General features: G+C 38.6%; 1 protein-coding gene across 11 annotated transcripts; it reads left to right on the top strand.

The window, feature by feature from the left end:
- Positions 1-264: 264 nt before the first annotated feature.
- Positions 265-19,316, top strand: IWS1 (interacts with SUPT6H, CTD assembly factor 1). Of its 11 annotated transcripts, none has more exons than XM_078389367.1 (16): positions 265-348; positions 1,279-1,419; positions 2,785-2,900; positions 4,636-5,422; positions 8,963-9,143; positions 9,393-9,450; positions 9,893-9,990; positions 11,434-11,584; positions 12,307-12,389; positions 12,982-13,111; positions 13,560-13,677; positions 14,576-14,687; positions 15,034-15,090; positions 15,314-15,425; positions 16,088-16,248; positions 18,925-19,316. In XM_078389367.1, the coding sequence occupies exons 2-15, from the start codon at positions 1,407-1,409 to the stop codon at positions 16,214-16,216; spliced, it is 2,145 nt and encodes a 714-aa protein (XP_078245493.1). In that variant the 5' UTR covers positions 265-348; positions 1,279-1,406; the 3' UTR covers positions 16,217-16,248; positions 18,925-19,316. The 11 variants fall into 11 exon arrangements, with proteins under 11 accessions (XP_078245493.1, XP_078245489.1, XP_078245491.1 ...); XM_078389366.1 differs by having other exon boundaries at positions 301-520; XM_078389368.1 differs by lacking the exon at positions 265-348 and adding an exon at positions 508-949.
- Positions 19,317-20,261: the final 945 nt, after the last annotated feature.

The raw sequence follows: 20,261 nt of genomic DNA, 5'->3' as shown, positions 1-20,261 counted from the left end.
TACCATTTTTCTTACAGCGTTTTTAAAATAACAGCTTTTTTTTTTTTACGTTCCGGGAAAAAATATGATCTAATATACCCGCCAACCATTTTCTCAGAAAAAAAGGAGTAGCGCATTCTATACTTTCCTATCTCTAAGTCTAATTCCTAAGATCCGCGCTCCCGAACGTACTACGTCCTTCCGCTTTAGACCATGACGTTAAGCCCGTCCGTTCACTAACGCATGCGCAAGGCTTCTGAGAGCCCTTCACGGGTGGCGCCCTTTGAGAAAAGCGGAAGTTCCTGCCCGAGGCGCAGGGGTGGGTGGGTAGGTTATGAGTATTGTTGCTTCCGGCTTAGATACTGGAAGGTGATTTCCCCTCTTCCTATCCCGACCTCGTTCCGGTCTCTGCCCTCTTCTCTCCCCGTTGCCCGCCGCCCCGACCAGAGCCCTTCCCTTCCTCCCCCTCCCTTCGCTTGTCGCCTGGGAGTAGTGGGAGGCGGGGCTATGGAGACGGCGTATTTCGGTGGGGAGCCGTCAGGTACAGTCGGAGGAGGAGGTTGAGGTGGTGGTGGCGGCAGGGTGTGATCAGCGTGGCTTCCGGCCCTGATAGGATGCGAGATCGTGGGAACGGGTGCTTTGAACTCGAGTCGAGTGATGGGCTGGGAGGTTCGGGCTCCGTGGCCAGTTCGTGGTTCTGATATGTCTGAAAGGCGGCGGGCCTTCTTGGCCACGGCTCGAGTCAGCTCCTTTTTCTGCAATTGTTGCTGCGTGCGGCAGGGATGCGTTTCTGTAGGGGACCGAAGGCCGGCTCAGCCTTTGGTTTCTCTGTGATTTACATCGATAGGCCTGATGTTGGTAAACATCTCCTGGGTATCTGAGTGGAGATCTTGAGTGCGTGTTGTGTATGGCCCTTCTCAAAAGAAACAGGGGAGAGCCGCTTCAGGCTCGCTTTCCTTGGATCTGCAAGGTGCTTAAGTTTGGAATTTATGATCTTGTGGGGCAGTTGCTAGAAGCACTTATTTCCGGCAGGGTTACACTTTCGTTATCACTACTTTCTCTGTTGCTTTCCTTTCAACAGGCAAAATGTAATTGGGAGCCTGGTTTGGTTGTGTAGTGCTTGATTCACATGCAAGTTCGGCACTAAGTTTTCTTTATGGTGGCAGTGCAATGTTCTGGCTTAGTTTCTTTTCTGCCAGTGTTATCAGATCTAGAAAATGTGTGCATCATACATAAGTTGTGATATTCAAAAACTATTCAATATCCCTTTTATCTCCTGTTTGTATCCTTCTTTTGCAGCACTGAAAGATGATTCTCATGTATTATTTGTATTTGGGCATGATTAACTGAGTATGAAATACCTAAGTTTCTCATCAAGTCTGAAAAGCATACAGAAATCGAAAGAAAATTGACACCCATCTTTTAAAATGTTGAGCAATGGTAATTAGTAAGATTGAACCTTTGCTTTTTTCCATGTTGAAAGATTATATGTATCACTCTTGACAAAAGGTTTTATATATTTTATGTTTGAGTATTTATATTGTCCTTCCCTAACTTGGAGCTTTCAGTATCTATCATTGTTAGTTTAATATCAATGTAAATGAGGATTTCAGCCCAGAGCTGCTGAAACTGAAATCAATCCTTGATACTTCTAAAAATTATTGGGAAAAACTTTTCTTCTTTCTCCTAGTCTTCAGGGTTTGATTTTTTTTGCAGCCTCTTGGGAGATGAGTTACTACTGCAGTGATGCTAATATTGCATTTACGAATTATACAGTAATTGTACCCTTCTCTGTTGTTGTCTGAATGTTTTCAGCTACAACTTCCTTCATTCCTATCCAGTGTGACTGATAGTCATGGTTAATGTGACTTTTAGTTCCAAACATCTGAAAGATATCAAATTGAAGAGAACTGGACTAGATTGTGGGAAACAATTAATTATAATTATTATAATTAATTGTAGGATGGAAGACATCCTGTTATGCCTTTTGTTCATTTATTTTCATAGTTTTATACAGTATACCATTTATTTTTTTAAAATACATTGATTCCTCCTCATCCACAAATAAGTAGCACAAACATAATAGAATTATAAAATAAGACATATAAAATTTCTTCAGAGAAAATACAGTTTTTTTGCAGAAATTTATAATGCATGAACAAAAAGGAACATTTCATTCTTGTGCAAAAAAGAAATCAAGACACGAATTGTTTGTCTTTTACAAAGATACTCTAAAGTTGGGAGTACTTTCTCCTTGAGATATGGTGAAGCTTGGATCCATCATTGTTCACATAAGTATTAATAAACAGACGGTCTCAAAAGCTGATGCTGTTTTTCAAAATGATTTCTAAAAACAAGACCAATATTATCTGGCCACTTTGGCCAGAATCCTCTTGGATCGTTTTACCTGCATACGAGCACTGTTATAAACTGCAGAGGTGAATTGCTACAAGTTATAAATTGCCATTTGTATCTCAGCTCATTCATCTAGCTAGCTCTTAATGTATTTTGGTATATAAGTGACAACTTATTATCTAATGACAATTTGCTACTGTGGTTTACATCGTTTTATTTATGCTTGCATAGCTAACCAACAGGATTCTGGACAAAGGTCACCAGTAGTAATTTTTTTATTGCTGTCAAAATTGACAAAACCAATTTAAGTTCAGTTTATTTCAATATTTAACTAAGCTTGACCAAATCCAGAGACTATGTTATAATTTCTATTGTGTCTGAAATCTGTTGCTGAAATTTTTGCTGTATTTGAACTCTATTTCCCTGTCTGTTTTTTTTTTTTTTTTTAAGATGATGGTGGAGCTACACCAGTACAGGATGAGCATGACTCAGGATCAGACATGGAAGATAACGGAAATGAGCAACACTCTGGCTCAGAGAATGGAAGCATAGGACAGCATTCAGAGGTATGAAATTCTTGAGATTCAAAGAATCAACATTTCAGAAGTCTGTGTTTTCATAATGTATTGGAGACAAATCCTTTGTATGTTATGGCACATTATGTTGACGAATCTAGCATTAGCACTAATGCTAATTAAATTGTGGTAAATCCCATTGGTATGATGTGTACGTTTCAAGAAAAAGAAGGCTACTTTTAAAAGTAGACATCTGGAATGAATGTGAATTTTTGCCAAAACAAAATTTAAAGGTTTGTATTTGAATTAATTTTAATTAATCTGTAATCACACAGTAGAAATGTGTGTATGTGATGCTATAAATAAAGATAAGAATCATTTGAATTGTACAGGACAAACTGAAATGATTTTGTAGGGCTCGGTACAAAATAGCTGCTGAATACTGACAAACATGAGGCTTTGAATTTGAATACTCTGATAAGAGTGTTTAGTTGAGTTCACCAAAGTTTACTATCAGGTAAGTCCATATAAGATTGTAGCATGAGATTTCAAAACAACTATGGGATGCTAGTCTGATGAGCCTCAAATGGAAACTGATTGTAGAGTTTCAGTGAGCATGTTGTGATACATTTAAGAAACTAAAGAGGTCACAAAAAAGAGTTTTATGAAAATACACTAATTAGAATATTTTAATATTAGAAAGAGCAAATACTTTTTACATCTAGAGTCACAATTTAAATCAGAAACTAAGCTGGGATTCAAAAAGATGCCTCAGATAACTTTCAAAAGCTTTTAACTATCTCAGAAAGAATCCCAGCCCCCATATTTTGTATTGTGTTTGAAATTCCTATGAGTGCCAAGTATTATAAGGCAGTTGCTTGGAGAACACAATTGCAGAGCTATTTTGCAGCCCTCAGACTACAGTAGCTGGGGAAGAGAATAGGATCACATTGCACGGAATTTAGGATCTAAGATGTTTGAGCAATAAATTAAAATCCAGAAGATGACTGTTACTAAATTTTTGTTGGCAGCCTGAGTGTATGTGTCATCATATACACATGTGAATTAAAAATAAAATTGAAGAGCAACGTTTACTCTGTGACAGACTGCATGCCATAACCACTTGCTGAATACAATTCTAGATGGTTTTACCACTGTAGAAAAACAGTGGGGCTATAGGTACATTGTTGTTATAAGCTTCTGGGCTCCTTTTGAATGCTGGACCTTTAGTGTTTGTTTACAATTTTTCTGTGCAAGCAGTTGCTTTCCATGAAAGTCAAATATCAGAGAAGTTTTTTCATAGTGCGTTTTTAAAATTTTAGTATGTCATTTAAGACCTGCATTGAAAAGACTCCGGTGTACTTTCATCATATGCACAAAGTTTTGGTTTTATTATTATTTTGACTTCCTTGAGTGAGCTCCTATAGAAAGCAGTAGCTAAGATACAAAGAGGTTAAAACTGCAATCATGTGCATGTGTACCTGAAAGTAAATCATGTTGAACATAGTATCCAGTATCCATTTGTGTTGTTCCACTAGTGCAAATGGTATTATGCTTGTGGATACTGAATTCCAGACTACGTGCAAGAAAGGATTCATTTCAGTTGCCATTCATGATAACCGGAGATCGTACACGTAATTTTGCTAGCATTTATACAGCTGGAAAAACCAACAGAAGTCCACTTGCATATGAAATTCTTTTTTCTTTGCCTGAAATGCCACTGTGGTGCCAGTGTATTTCTGCTTTGTTCATTTGCGGCTTGCCTTGAATTATTTTATTTTTCCAGAATGAACTTAGTGATGGTGAAGACGATGGACATCCTAGAGAAAATCCTGTGACAGACTCTGAGAATGAAGATACTCCAAGGCAAAAGCATAGTGATTCAGAAAATGAGGATGCCCTAAACCATCATGCCAGTGACTCAGAAAATGAAGGGGCTCCCGAAGACAAAGACAGTGATTCTGACAATGAGGATCACCCAGTGCAGCATGCCAGTGACTCTGAGAACGAGGAGGCTGTAAATAATCAGGCCAGTGATTCTGAGACTGAGGAGCCTCCTAAAGACCATGATAGTGATTCTGAGAATGAGGAACCTCAGAAGCACTTGGGCAGTGATTCTGAAAATGAAGGGTCTCACAAAGGTCACACAAGTGACTTAGAAAATGAGGAGCCAAGGAAACCTCCAGGCAGTGATTCGGAAAATGAAGAGCCTGAAAAAAATAATGATACTGACTCAGAGAATGAAACAGCTCCAAAACCTCTTCCCAGTGATTCTGAAAATGAGGGCCCAAAGATTGAAGCTAGTGACTCTGAAACTGAAGATAGTCCCGGAAACAAACCCAAAGCAGAGTCAGACACCAACAGTGGAGAAAATAAGAAAGAGGAGGAAGCAGAGAATGGTACTCAGCTCTCAGATAGTGATCAACCAGAAAAAAGACTACATGGCTCTGACAGTGAGGAGGAAGACCATTCAAAAAGACGGAAAATAGCTGACAGTGAAGAGGAAGAAGGGGAAAAGTCTGCAAAGAGGAGAGCTGCTGTTCTCTCTGACAGTGAGGATGATGAGAAAACACGTAAGGAATTATTACTCTAGCACCAGTGCAATGCATGTGTAGTCCTGGATTTCCCTTCACTTTGTTAATTATTTGGTAATTCTCAGCATATGAACCCATCTTGTTGAAAAAGTGATGTCACAGTTTTAGCTCTGATGTAGGCAATCTGTGATGGCTCAGTCATACTTGCAGATGGTGAACATGCAGATGTGAACCAGCCCTTACTACTTAACTGAATGTTCAAATGTGTGTGCATTCATCTATACTGTTACTAAGTTTTTATGCTGAAGTATTGTCATTTAAAAGCAGTCAGTTTTAAAAGTAAAAACATTATATTCTCAAATGGAACACTGAATTGCAGATTGTCATAGTTAAGTTACTGAGCGTTGTGTTCATAACAAATTTCATTCACATACTTCATTAATTGGGGTTTTTTTGCTACACATCTCGAAATACGTGTACTAGCTAGTGGTCATGATAATCTATTATAGAATGCTGAAACGGGTGGGGGCGGGGACGGGGACAGAGAACATTATTTTTTTCAACGTGATCTCCATGATGAACCATAATTCAGGATTTTATTTGCATTAGAACTTCTAGTTTTTTTAAAGCTGTATTTGCAAAAACGGAATCGGTTATTTTCCTGCTCTTTTCTTAACTACAATCACAATTGTTTATGGGTGAGTTTTCATTGGAGAGGAGGTGGAAGGCATTGGTTCTACAGGATATATTGTAATTTGCCCGGTTGCTTTTTCTTATGAGTTTGATCTGTAACCTTTGCAGTGCCACTTCACTGTTTTCTATTTCATATATTTTGCATCATCAAGCAGAAGGAAATGGAAGGTTATAAGATGGGACTCGTTTTCTTTGGTGTAGTTCATTAAAGGAAGGGGGACAACACAGGCTGCACCATTTCTCTTTCACCTGTGCCTTTGGGAGGATGAATTTGACAGCTCTGATTGTGCCTTCTGCTTCATCCAGTAAAGAGTATTTCATTTATTTTTGACTATGTAGGATTGGCAATATGTAAGTCTAAGGTAACCTTCCTGAATTATCAAGAATTGTGCATCTAGAATTAATTCTTTGGGGAGAAAACCCTAATCTATGCTTAATGTAGTATGCTGACCATTTACTAAGACTTTTGCATATATCAGTGGGCAAGTTTGTTAATGCACTGGGCTTCCATGACTTGCTTCTGCTCTGTATTGTGAAAGTCACAACTTTCAGGTAGACAGACTTACTTAGACATTTTTCCCAGTACAGGATATTGATGAGATATGCACAAGTTTGCTACATGAATCTTGCTATTTGATAACAAATTTACATTTATCTCCCTATTGGTCTTGCACCATTGATCCTGTGAGACACTTTTAAGGAGTTCAGTTAATAGAGCAAAAGAAAAAAAGCCTCTTTGGGGCACTCTAGGTTGACTCTTAACCATGGGAATGGAATAGGCAAAGAAAATCATTAAGCAACATATTGAGGACATCGAGAGAGAAAATGATTTAAGCAGTGCCCCAGAACTCTACCTTAGGGAGGACAGCTTATATACAAGGTTACAGCAGCACCTTATTTTGCCCAGTTGGAGCAGCCCAGGCATAGAAGTGTGTTTACTCTGGCCCAGCTTAACACACTGCATTTAGCAGTGCAGGAGAGACGGTATAAAAAGATCCCCTGGGCAGAGCGCCTTTGCCCATGTGGAGTGAAGCAGATAGAAACAACTGAACACGTCCTGTTGTGGTGCACACATTACAAGGAAGTACGTGAAGTTCTTGTTTCCCCTTTGATTGGCCGATTTCTCGTTGTACAGAGCAACAATGTATGCTGCAGTGTGAGCTTTCATGGATTGCAGTCCTTTCCTTCAATTATAGAAAGAATAATATTGAGCCCACAGATTTGTGGGAGTTAAGTCAGACTGAAATCAAATACACAAGAGGACAATTATATTAGCACAGGTAATGAGCTTTCAAAATGTTTGTTATATATGTATCCTGGTAATAGAATAATTCACTAGCACTTTATGTTTATAGGCTAGTTATAACTGCTGAGGCTTTTATCTTGAAATATTGAAGCGATGAACTCTGCTCACACATAAAACATGTTTACGGGGAGGTGAGAATTTCTATAAAAATAAAACAAAGTAATGTTCTCGCTGTACACAGACTTCTTGTTGAATGCAACTTTATATATATTAGAAGTTTAGGTATTCTGTTTCATAGTCCTGCTGCCTGAAATTGCAGAGAAGTGCATGCACATTTGTAATATATAGTTTGCTAAAAAGCCTCAGTGTCTGTTAAACCCAATTCAGCATTTGAATCTATGAATATATCCCAGTTCAGCTGTCTACTTGTTAGGTCTCCACTGAAATTCTATCCTTCTCTCTACACACACGCGCGTACACGCGCGCGCACACACACACACACACACACACTCCCTCTCCCTCTCCCCAGTTGTTGTTTAGTCGTGTCCGACTCTTCGTGACTCCATGGACTAGAGCACGCCAGGCCCTCTTGTCTTCCACTGCCTCCCGGAGCTGGGCCAAAGTCATGTTGGTCGCTTCAATGACACTGTCCAACCATCTCATCTTCTGTTGTCCCCTTCTCCTCTTGCCTTCACATTTTCCTAACATCAGGGTCTTTTCCAGGGAGTCTTCTCTTCTCATGAGATGGCCAAAGTACTGGAGCCTCAGCTTCAGGATCTGTCCTTCCAGTGAGCACTCAGGCTTGCTTTCCTTTAGAATGGATAGGTTTGTTCTCCTTGCAGTCCAGGGAACTCTCAAGAGTCTTCTCCAGCACCACAATTCAAAAGCATCAGTTCTTCGGCGGTCAGCCTTCCTTATGGCCCAGCTCTCACTTCCGTACATCACTACAGGAAAAACCATAGCTTTGACTATTCGGACTTTTGTCGGCAAGGTGATATCTCTACACACTACAGTAGCCACTTTCAGATCAGTTGCAGGTTGGTGTGGGAAATTGACACTGACTTTTGTGTATTGCCCTTTCTGAAAGATGTTTCACAGTAATCTTTTGTATAGCCATATAAAGTTGTTTTCTTCTGTATAGAAAGCTCAGTCTTAAAAACAACCAGATCTGTTTTGAGAATGGACTCATTGCTTCCATGCTTCAACCCGAAAAAGCCAACATTTGAGCATTAGCTTTCAAGCATTTAGTATTACCTGCTTACTTATTACCAGGATGTTTATATCAACACTTTGGAAGTTCATGACCAGTGTTAATAATGTAATTATCATCTTCTGTATCCATTTAAGTTAGTTCCTTCTCCCCCAACCATGTAGGATGTGTATGTAAATCTGTAGCCTAACTGTTGTACTTCACATGTTGGAAGAATTAGTCTATAATCAATTAAAACTTACACTACAATAAAACTATAATGCTTAATGGTCCTACAAGGCTTTGTCTCATCTTCTTTTTCAAGTAGAGATCTTTCTGTCAGGTTTGATAATGCAAGAAACTGCTAAGTGTTCTGTTCTATATGATATTAAATGGCGGAAATTCCTCCATGATGACTGCTTTTGTCCATCTTTTTCTTTTGTGTTGACAGCTGCAAAAAAAGGACGCATAATCTCAGATGGTGAGGAATCAGATAGTGATGTTGCGACTGAGAAACCAAAGAAACCTATAGCTTCAGATAGCGAGGAAGATGATGACAAGGCTGATGATGCAAAGAAGAAGGAAGAGAAGGATCTCTTTGGGAGTGATAGTGAATCAGGAAACGAGCAAGAGTAAGTACTTTTCAAATAACCAAGGAATAAGCTTAGGATCTGGATTAGTCAGTAGATGAGACATGAATATTGTTGTGGGGGAGCCATGTAATGAACTAGTTAAAGTGTGGTTGCTTTCCTTTTCACTATTAAACCTGTAACTGTGTTAGAAGTACAGGAAAAAAGTGTCCCGTTAGTTTAAGACATTACCAATGATAATATGCCTGCAGAAGATAAGTGGGAAAAATAAATGCGAACTTTTTCCCCCAGAAACCTCATTGCAGATATATTTGGAGAATCTGGAGATGAAGAGGAGGAGGAGTTTACAGTAAGTATATTGTGAACATACTTTTTCTTGTCTTTCCCATCCCACCCTTCATTTGACTCTTCAGTTGCTCAATCAATTTGGTGGGCTCTTGGTATTGATTATGCTTCTGTTTGATTAAATCACTCCACTCTGTTTCAGTTGAAATATATAAACCAGAGTGTGGAAGCTGCTGTCTTCCAGACAGCAAGATGAACAAACTCTGAATGGAAGATCTGTGGTTTGTTGATTCACCTCTTTCCTAGTACGAGCAATTGAGTTACATCCACCACCATCATCACCCATTTTGTGTTTTATGTGTGTTGTAAGCTCAGATAGAGTGGTGGCTTGGATGAAATGCAAATGTAGATCTCTGGAATTTTTAGGAGGTTTCATAGATAGCATAACACAGTTGTATTTAGAGAAGACTTATGTAAAAATATTGACTTGTTGTCTTTAACCCAAGGGATTTAATCAAGAAGATTTGGAGGAAGAAAAGGTAGAAAGGAAAGAAGCAGCAGAAAATTCAGACTCTGATGACAGCAATATCAAAAGAGGAAAACAGTGAGTCTTTGCTGAAGTTACAAGAAATCAGATTTTAATTTCTGATACACTGTATAGTGCTTCTTAAATTCTTATTTTATTGTGTTTAAATCCTGCCTTTCCTCAAAGATGCTTAAGTGAGCATATACAGTATACCTCCCTCTCTTATCCTGGTTCCCACCTCCGTTTGAACCTGGGTTTTCTTAGTCCGGTTTCAACCATTACGCTACACTAGAATACATACTAAAAACAAGAGTCATACCCAGCTTCAGAGCAGAGAATTCACAAGGATAAGAACTACAGCTTTAGAGCATGGAATCAACAAGGATCAGGAACACTTCCCATTCTTATAAGTCCTCTGTGGTTTTTGGCTATTTGCAGAGATGCCTGGAGTGACTGAGAGAAAGGAAATCGATGGAATGGTGCAGTTCCTAGTGAGCCATCAGTTTGGGGTGTCTAGCAAGACCATAGAGCTAATCACAGGAGTGGTTTGTGACTCCCCAGATGAATAGCAGTTTCATTATCCTTCACCATTGATACACTAGCTTGTGCCATTGAGAGTTGCACTACATAATAGCCCAGAGAGTTATAAAATCCATATCTTTCTGAAGATGGACCATAGGATTTGTTACCAAGTTCTGAACCTACAGTAGATCTAAGCCTGGAGCTTCTTAGCACTCTCTGGCCATATAAAGCTTGTGAGGCCTAAGGCCCTTTTTACAGTGGACCCTTGACTTACAGACGGCTTGACTTACAGACTTTTTGAGTTACAGACTTCTCTGGCTGCAAAATTTTGGTTTGACTTGCAGACTGAGATTTGACTTATAGACCAGAAAAAAACCAAAATGGAACAAAAATGGCCTGTTACGGGATTAATCGTTTTTCAATGCACTGTAGGTCAATGGAGACTTGACTTACAGACTTTTTGACTTGAGAACCGCCTTCCAATACGGATTAAGTTCTCAAGTCAAGACCCCACTGTACATATGTGCCATGACAAATGCACTTGAAAAATACAATATGATGGTTTTCTGTTTCCTTTCACCTTGCAGTGCTGTGGCTAATTACAGTGGGTACCATCACACCCACAGTTTTCTTTGCTAAAGCCCAATTAGCATCCTTTCCTTTTCTCTATGATTGATACTGGTGTCCAAGGTCAAGTAATGTTTAGAAGAGATATAGTTCATCTTGGTGAAGCTGCTCCACCTCAAGCCATTGGCTTTTCCATAAGTTGGATTAATAAACCTCAGCCCAATACTTGATGAGGCTGAGCTGTGTGGTGGAGCTACTCACCGAAGTTGGTGCAGAGACCAACCTGCCTGAGGGTCCCCTTCATCCAAACTGTAAATTAATGCTTCCAAGAAAGCAAACTGCTCATATGACAGCTAAGTAGAACCCACAAATTCATCAGGCTGGCTTTTTTGAAACATTCAGACTGACCTTATTAAACATTCTGCGTTTCAGTATGGACTTCATGTCAGATTTTGACATGATGTTACAGCGAAAGAAGAGCATGAGTGGCAAGCGCCGGCGCAACCGTGATGGTGGGACATTCATTAGTGATGCTGACGATGTTGTCAGTGCAATGATTGTCAAGATGAATGAAGCAGCAGAGGTATGCTTTCTTACATCCGAGGTTTCATGTGTTTTCTCTTCATTCCAGTTTCCAAGTTAGGCAGAAAATCTGGATCTACTGCTAGGTGATTTGTTGTAGGCAGGAAAGAGGTTCCCATGCATTATGTTCAACAAAAGTAATAAGATTACTTTTTGAAATAAAATTTCTGCCTTTTTCTCTGTTGTAGCAGCTTAGGGGAGAACTGTGAGTGGACTTCTATTAAGAGGATTTAGAGACTCAAATTTAGTTTCTGGACCAAACATAAACTAAGAGGCATTTCTTCATTTTTCCTAAATATGCGTCTTTTGTCGATTACACATATACCAAGTCACTTTTCCTCACCTGGTAGACATCAGGGTTTTGATTTAAAAATAAGCTAGGTCTAGTATACCTGAAGTTCTGCATTATAGAAAGCATATTATGTTTGGAAGAATAGTGCTGAGCAAATAGACCTCAGTGTTAGAATGTTTTAAATGCTGACCGGCTTATCTGCAAATTAATTGAAATACATTAAAATTATATATAGATAGATGATGCTAAAGGCTGCAGTGTCAGGCAGACCTAACTGCCTGTGAAAAGTTTCAAAAATGTGTTTGGAATTTTGTTTTCATAGCTTTTCTGCTACAGGAGAGAAGCATATCAGTTTACTTTGCAAGGCTTCTCAGTTGAGCTTTTGAGCATATCTGCTTGCTTTTTTTAATTTCCTTGGTCATTCCCCACAGGAAGACAGACAGCTCAATACACAGAAGAAGCCAGCCCTAAAAAAGTTAACTTTGCTTCCAACTGTGGTTATGCATCTTAAAAAGTAAGTCAAACTTTTCTGATTATTTTCAAAATTGTATGGAGGGCGAACGTTTGTTTTGTTACAGTTGGGTGTACTGTAGTGGGTGAAATATTTACCTTTCTTTTCATTATGTTTGCTTAATTTTTTAAATTGAGATTAATTTCTGTGTTAGTTAAGGCTAACATTTCCATGGAAAAGTATATATTGTGATGTTTTTTGAAAACTTCTACACCTGGGGAGATTTCTGTATCATATACATGTAGCTTGGAGTTACCATTCACATGCACATAAAACATAATTTCAGAGTGGATCTGGAGAAATGTCAGTGGAAATAGAGGAAGTTCTTCACACTGTATGATGTGATTTATTTGAGATTCTCTTGAATTAAAGTGAAAGACCTATAAATACATGCTGTGTAGCATCTTCTGCAAGCCTAAGCCAACTGATTTCATACCCAATCAAGGTATCTTAGGCATCCCATCCCAGCTTGTGTTTATAGGTCTTTCACAATAAGCTTGGATAATTCAAGCTGGCATTAGAATGGTGTGTTGATGAATGGACAGAGGGTATTAGTATTCCTCTAGTTCTGATGGCTTTCATGTCGAATTTCTAGGCAGGATCTTAAGGAAACTTTCATTGACAGTGGGGTGATGTCTGCCATTAAAGAGTGGCTTTCTCCACTACCAGACCGGAGCCTTCCAGCACTGAAGATCCGAGAGGAGCTCCTGAAGATTCTGCAGGAGGTTGGTCTCTCCATCCTAGACTGTAGAGCCAGCATGATTTTTACAACTTTATGGAAGGCTGACCCCATTATTTTGTGGTGATTCTCTAAGAAAGGATAATTGAACATGTCCACAGAAGAGAAACAGTATCCATATCTGTGTGTTTACATTGACACCTGGACGTACTTAGCACAGTTCCAAGAAAGCAGAATCAAGAAATTAAAAGCCCCTGCACAAGTTCGAATCTGTTTATTTCATGTCTTTACAGATTCCCATGTGCTTTTATTTCATTTATTTGGGATTAAGATTCTCCATCTTTCTTGGGCTTCTTGTCTTCCTTTTCCGTATTTATACCCCTTTCTTAGTGTTTAAATCTACCTTCCTGAAACATCTGTTACCTCCACAGCCTACTATACAGTTTAGGGGGTTGAGTATATGATTGTTTGCTGTGTTTCTGCTTTTTTAAAAGTTGCCTAGTGTGAGTCAAGAAACCTTAAAGCACAGTGGGATTGGACGGGCAGTTATGTATCTTTACAAGCACCCTAAGGAGTCACGGCCTAATAAGGACATGGCAGGAAAACTAATTAGTAAGTAAATCTTGTGATCCACCAGAGACTGTGTTGCCATCAGTATTTTTGTCATTTGTAAAATGAGTACAGTATGTGATGCAAGAATTTGCAATCATACATGAATACTTTTTATATAGCAATGCTATATGATTTTTTAAAAGGCATGTATATATCTCCTAAATCCTATACCTTTTGTTTCTTCATTATAATGACCAGAATCCTAAAGCTGATTTCAGCATGTGAAATGAAATCACTTAAGTTTTGGTGCCAAAGCAGTGTTCATTAATGAGGTGCTGGTTGTGTTTTCAGCTGCATGTCATTAATGAATGCAGTCTTCTTAAGGAGCAGCAGTTCATGCCCAAGATTTAGTGACTTCCCTTAGCAGTCATAATTTGACAGTAGGTTTCTTTTTCAATATAATTGCAACTATGGAGGATTGGCCAAGATTAAAGTTAAACTTCAAACAGTTTTTTAACATGAATCAGACTTGACCATATCAGACTTGACCATACTTTTGTAAGCAATACATTGGAACGGTATTGTATATCATCAAAACTCTGAATGATTTGTGCCTTTAAATTAGTTGTTATCAAAAGCACCTTGGCCTTGTACGTGTTTATGAATGTGGTGAATGCTAAGTTGCTGGTATGGTTCGTGCACCTATTTTTCACATTTTCAAATTTAGGTTCAGAATCATAGAGCCAAAAAGTGTTTTTTAAACTGAAAGCAGAATTCTTGTATTTACTGAGCAGAAAAGATTGAGATCCAGGGCCCATTGTGTATGTCCATAGTTGGTGTTAAGCAATATAAATGGATGTCAATGGCAAAATGCTTGTTTGATTTTAAAAATCTTGTTGCAGTTGTGGGTTCCGCTCATGCTTCGTTATTTTTTGTTTTAATGTTAACAAAAACATAGATGAGTGGTCTCGGCCTATTTTTGGTCTAACATCGAATTACAAGGGAATGACTAGAGAAGAAAGAGAACAGAGAGATCTGGAGCAGATGCCACAGAGAAGGCGGTTGAGCAGGTAGGCATTTTGGGTGCATGTGCAGGGCTTTTCAGCAGCTTTGGCTTACAAAACTGAGCTGCTCTTTCTAGCATATGTATTGGTTCCATTCCCTCCCATGTTTTAACTTCCTTGTTGGTTGGTGAGGAGTCTTAGTTAGCACTTGATTTTTTACCACCACCCCATATTTCCTCTTCCACAAGACTATCTCGTATTTGTGGAGGTTGCTGTAGTTGCCTGCTTTTCATGTAAATAATGTTTATAATGTTACAAAGAGCCATCATCCATGAATATATTTTTTTAATTGTCTGGGAAAATGTGTAATTGTTCTTCTGCAGTACCAAATCTCTTTTCTCTGTCTTTACAGTTCTGGTGGTCAGACGCCCCGCAGGGACTTAGAGAAGGTGTTGACAGGAGAGGAAAAGTATGTCTTTCTCCTTTTCCTAGTACCTGTTTGATATATCAAGACTCTGGTTGTATGATTTGTGATGGACACAGACTTTGAACTTTTGCTGGGTTGGTCATAGAATTGGGAGATGAGTACAGAATAGTTTAACTAAAAATGTTAAAGTGTGTGTTTTGAGTAGGGAGAGATCCATCCAAAGCTTGAGCAGCTACTTAACAATAACATCTTTTAATTTTCTCAGAGCTCTTAGGCCTGGTGATCCAGGATTTTGTGCTCGTGCAAGAGTTCCAATGCCCTCCAACAAGGATTATGTGGTGAGGCCAAAGTGGAATGTGGAAATGGAATCTTCCAGGGTAAGTTACTTCGGGAAGTGGAACAAATGTGCTTTTCATCAACAAGTTTAGACCACTTCTAGATTAGATATTGTTGAAATCAGTTGAGCCTGTCCTCACTTTTGCTTTGTTCCAGGCATCATCACATGGTTTCCAGGCACTGCACATGGCCAAAGAGGCCACTGTCTTGTCCCCAGAAAAGATAACAACCCAGCCAGAATAGTTCTTTAACTTAGCATGTGCTTTAAAAAGGGTAATTGGTAAAAGTTTTACCTGGCTGTTCAAATTCTAAGTGATGTTTCTCTAGCCTAATAACTCACAGCTAGAATAGGCCTATTTCGATCAGTAGGTCTTAAAGAGGAGTTGATTCACCAAATCCTCAATGATTCTGTGGTCCTAATCTGGCACAATTTATTGCATTAAGCAAGGTGTCCAGCCAATGTTTCTCTGAACTGCTATTATTTTTCTGATAGTGTGAGGGTTATGACACCAGATAATCTCCTCCTCATCCCCAGCTTCCACTTTGATCACCTTATTGCTTTAAATCACAGCTATTCATACCTTTACAGGTTAATTTTTTATATATATATACGTCAAACCCAAGGGGGATAAGCTAGCATTAAAGTATTACAACTTTCTGTTCTTGTTAATTGTCAGTCCTTTAACGGAGATGTTGTTTCTAGCCCGGGACTGTTAAGAAAGGTATTAATCGGTTGGAAAAACACAAGAGGCGGTTTGCTGAACAGAAACGACTAAGCAAAGTGCATCGAGCTGTCAAGTTCAGCATTGAAGGCAACAGGATGCCCTTATAGCCTTGTAATTCTGCTTGTCCCAGATCTGAGAGGTATCCTCAAAGGAGCTGTGAGCAGTGCATGTGTTTTAGCTGTTCCCAGTGTTGCATATTAAAATAAAGTCGCATGTCTCTGCTAACCATCACCGAGGGTGGTGGTTGTTTTCTTTTGTTTTGTTTTTCTCCTTTGATGTTGTAACCTGCAGAGCAAGATAAGGGGGGGAAAGTGAATACAGTATAGTATTTTTCATTTCTGCAGCAACATGATTTTCATTAAATGATCAGTTCACACATTCAAAGATTACTTCCCTCCTCCCCAAATACACCGAATGGGTATCAAAATGTATTTAAAAGGTTTAATTTTTAAAGCTGGATCGCTGCAAATCAGGATACTAACAGTAATTTTAAAAGCAGACCTCCAGTAGTTATGTATTTTCTTCTTAAAACACAAGACATTTATGGCAGTGGCCTGTTCTGTTGAGATTTTGGTAGTCTGGCATGATTCCATTGTCATGAGAAAACAGTTGCACAGTAGGATCATGTATACTTCTTGCTTCAAGATCAGGGTTCTTGTGGTAGATAAATCAGCAAGACTGTTAGCATTTTCAAAATATGCAGTTTAGATCCTTAGCAATTTCCTGTGATCTGCCATGGCTGTTTTCCCTGGACAATATTCCTTTTATTGTTAAGAATGAATCCATATCAAAGCTAACTAATGCTCTAAGAAGTTCATATGCAGTCTGAATATCCAGCTAATTTTTTTAACTTGGCTCCAAAGATCTCTCCAGTTATTTCCAGAACTGATGTCCTAATGTGTAATCAAAACATCTTTTCTCATTTGAATCCATTAGTTCAAATCATACCTTCTGGAGTGACGGAAAACAAATTTGTTCTACCTTCCACACGACAATAGCTCAAATATAAGAAAATAGCTGGAAACAGTGGTTGTACCTAATGATTTTCTTTTCCCCAGGCTAAACATATCTCATTATCTCAGCCATTCCTCACAGGGCTTGGTTCGCAGCATCTTTACCATCCCTTCTCTTGACACATTCCGGCTTCTTGATAACCAGTATTTAGTTGTCCTGCCTCTAAATAAAGCCTAGATTCAATATCATCAGGCCAAAATTCAGATAGCTGTTCAGTTGTGCTGTTCACGGAACTGACTTGAACAAGTTTCTATCTCTCAGGCTCATCTATTTAAGAAAAATACTGGGAGGGTAATATTTATTTCCAGTCGTTGCTTCATCCTCCTTTTAATCCATTTAAAAACAGATTTTCAAGGGTAGGTGAAAGATTGGCCACTCTTTTTGGTCATGGGTCTCCTTCGAAGTATTCACTTGGGTTATAGCCTTATTTTAATTTACAAATTAATTGAATTCAAACCATTATGTCATCTCAGCCTATCTCCATTGCCCACTAATATTCAGATGGGGGAACTTGCAGTAGCAGTTTCAGTACTGCATTTGACATTTTGTATGCTCAAACTAATGAGTCGTTCCTCCAAAATGCTATAACTCTTGCTGTAGAAATCATGTGGGAAATACATGATTTTCTACATGTACATAGTTTCTGCCTGAGAGTCACAGTTATCTGCTGTTCTGTATTGCCCATGGCATGAATGGGGGTGAGTTGCTTCAAACGCAAGGATTGGCTATTGCTAGTATATTTGTGTCCAAGCTCTCAAAGGAATAGAAGGAGAGAAGTAATCCAGCTGGTGGAAAGAGAGTGCCCTATTGTACTGTATAAGCTCTTCACAAGCAGAGGAAATCCTTAGGTATTGACCGTGTGTGGATGTCACAGTAGGAATTGTTTTCACCTCCCATAGTTCACAAGCTAATTTGCTTTATTTTTGCACTAGCCTTTAAAAGCAGTTGCTTTTTAGGACAAGCACAGGTTTCTACTTCTCTCCAACATTAATGTGCTTTTAGCTCAATTACAGACTGTTTATAATGTCTGTTTCTGCTCTCAAAACAAGACATTGCTTCAGTCACATCTTTTGATGTCTAGCATGATTTCAGCTCTGATGGTGAATTGTATAATGACCCTCAATGTAACACACATCTCTAGTTCAAGTGATTTCAGGTAACAAGTGTTAGAAAAGACCTTGATTCAAAATAGGAAATAGCTGCCAGTTAGGTGAACCCTATTAGGCTGGATGGACTAGTGGTATGATCTGTTGTAAAGTAGCTTCCTGTACCCTTTCTTTTAATCAGTTGTGCAGGCTATGTACTGCAAATTTTGGGGGGGACTAATACGAAACCAAGTTCTAAACTGTTGTCCTAGCCAGTGTTTCTGTAGGTTCTTTCTCTGTCCACTGCAATAATCCATGAACATATTGTGTTAATCCTCTTTTCATTAAAAGGGAGGATATTGTAATAAGCCTTCTTGTCTTCCATTATAAAATTCATAGTTTTTAAAAAAGTGATGCTGTCTGTACCTGTTAATTCCATATTACAAGAATGTCAGATGCTGTGCTACTTGAACTTATAAAGATTAAAACAGCAAAATCATTTTTCTGATGGCAGAATTTGGATTTGTGCATATGTGCTTCATACTTACACATCTTGCCCTTCATTTGAAGATATACTATTTAAATTATTCTGTGCTTTATAAGTTTCTGTATTGAAGTATAGCAGTTGCTTGAAGATTTTATCATGCATGAAGCTGTCCGGTTTTTAGAAGGATGCAATTTCTTTCTTAAGAGTAATGCCTTTGTTTCCTTTCAAGTTCCAGGGAAGCTCTAAGAAAGGAATAAGCCGCTTGGACAAACAGATGCGAAAGTTCACAGACATCAGGAAAAAAAGCAGAACGTCCCATGCTGTGAAAATCAGCATTGAAGGCAACAAAATGCCTTTGTGACCCTTCCCAGAGTTATCTTTGCATTCTGCTGTAAGAAGTACACCTATAGACTCTTGGAATATGTTTGCATTTTTAAGAAAATAAACTTTGGGTTTTTTAAGTGTCTGTTCAAATTGTCGTTGCAGCTGGTTGTACTACATGTTGACGGAGGGTTATGAATCCTGAAACATTGTTCATTACAATTGTATTTAACCCTGATCTTGTGTGTCCTTTGTACAGATGAAACCAACCTCAAACATTAAAATCTCTTTTGGATGTGTTGGCTTGTGTAGTACTTGGTGAAATCAGTGTACATTGCGAAGATATAGCGTATTAGAAAATGTCAACTACAGTATCAATATACAGAGAGAGAGAAAGACTGCTGTGTTCATATGTTCAGCTTAATAACTGTATCCAGAGTATTCCCTTTTCTTTTAGTGCTTTCACATAACATGGAATTAACCTCTTCTATCAAAATATGATAGGAGCAACCTCAAGTAATATTGTAACATGTTGTATTTTAAAAGTTAGGTATCCATGCCAGTTGAAGTTCAATGTGTTAAACTCTCATGAAGGTTCGGCATTTGGAATTTAGGTGTCCTTTACAGTTGTTCAGTCATACCCTACGTATTAAAGCACATGTCAGTCTATTGAAAACAAGACCTCTGATAGCAACAGTATCCCAGTATTCTCTGAACTGTATTATGGTTTGTCTCATCCAGAAGGGCTTAAGCCTCAAACAGAATGGTGACTGACTACAGTCAATAGGTGAGTTGGGGTAGGTGCATTGAGACAGCAATGCTTACCTTGTTACAAAATGCACCTTACAGATTTTTAATAATAATCTGTCAATACACTTTTAGGAGTATACAGTAGGCATAGTGAATGTTTACATTCCTATTTGCATTCTGATGGGATTCTAATGTGTTGACTGCATTAGTACATATATATGCCTTATACTCATTTATGGGATCTTTTAACTGTAAGCTGCTGTAAAAATGGGTATAAGTGTTGGAACAATTAAGAGAGACTAAGGCTTCATAAACATATTTATTAAGAATTAATAAGGATTTACATATAAGGAAGGAAAACATTTGTTCCTTAAACTCTTATAATTAAGCTCAGCATGTGTAGGATTGAACTGCAAAAGTTCCCCTTTAAGTTAATTCCTATTGCCAGTCCTAGACATTATGGACTTACTGAATCAAGGGGATGTCACTCATCCC

Source organism: Pogona vitticeps, chromosome 3 (genome assembly GCF_051106095.1).
Source record: "Pogona vitticeps strain Pit_001003342236 chromosome 3, PviZW2.1, whole genome shotgun sequence".
In the NCBI taxonomy this organism is placed as follows: Eukaryota; Metazoa; Chordata; class Lepidosauria; order Squamata; family Agamidae; genus Pogona; species Pogona vitticeps.
Note: the sequence above shows the minus strand (reverse complement) of the source record. Positions and strands in the feature narration are given on the sequence as shown.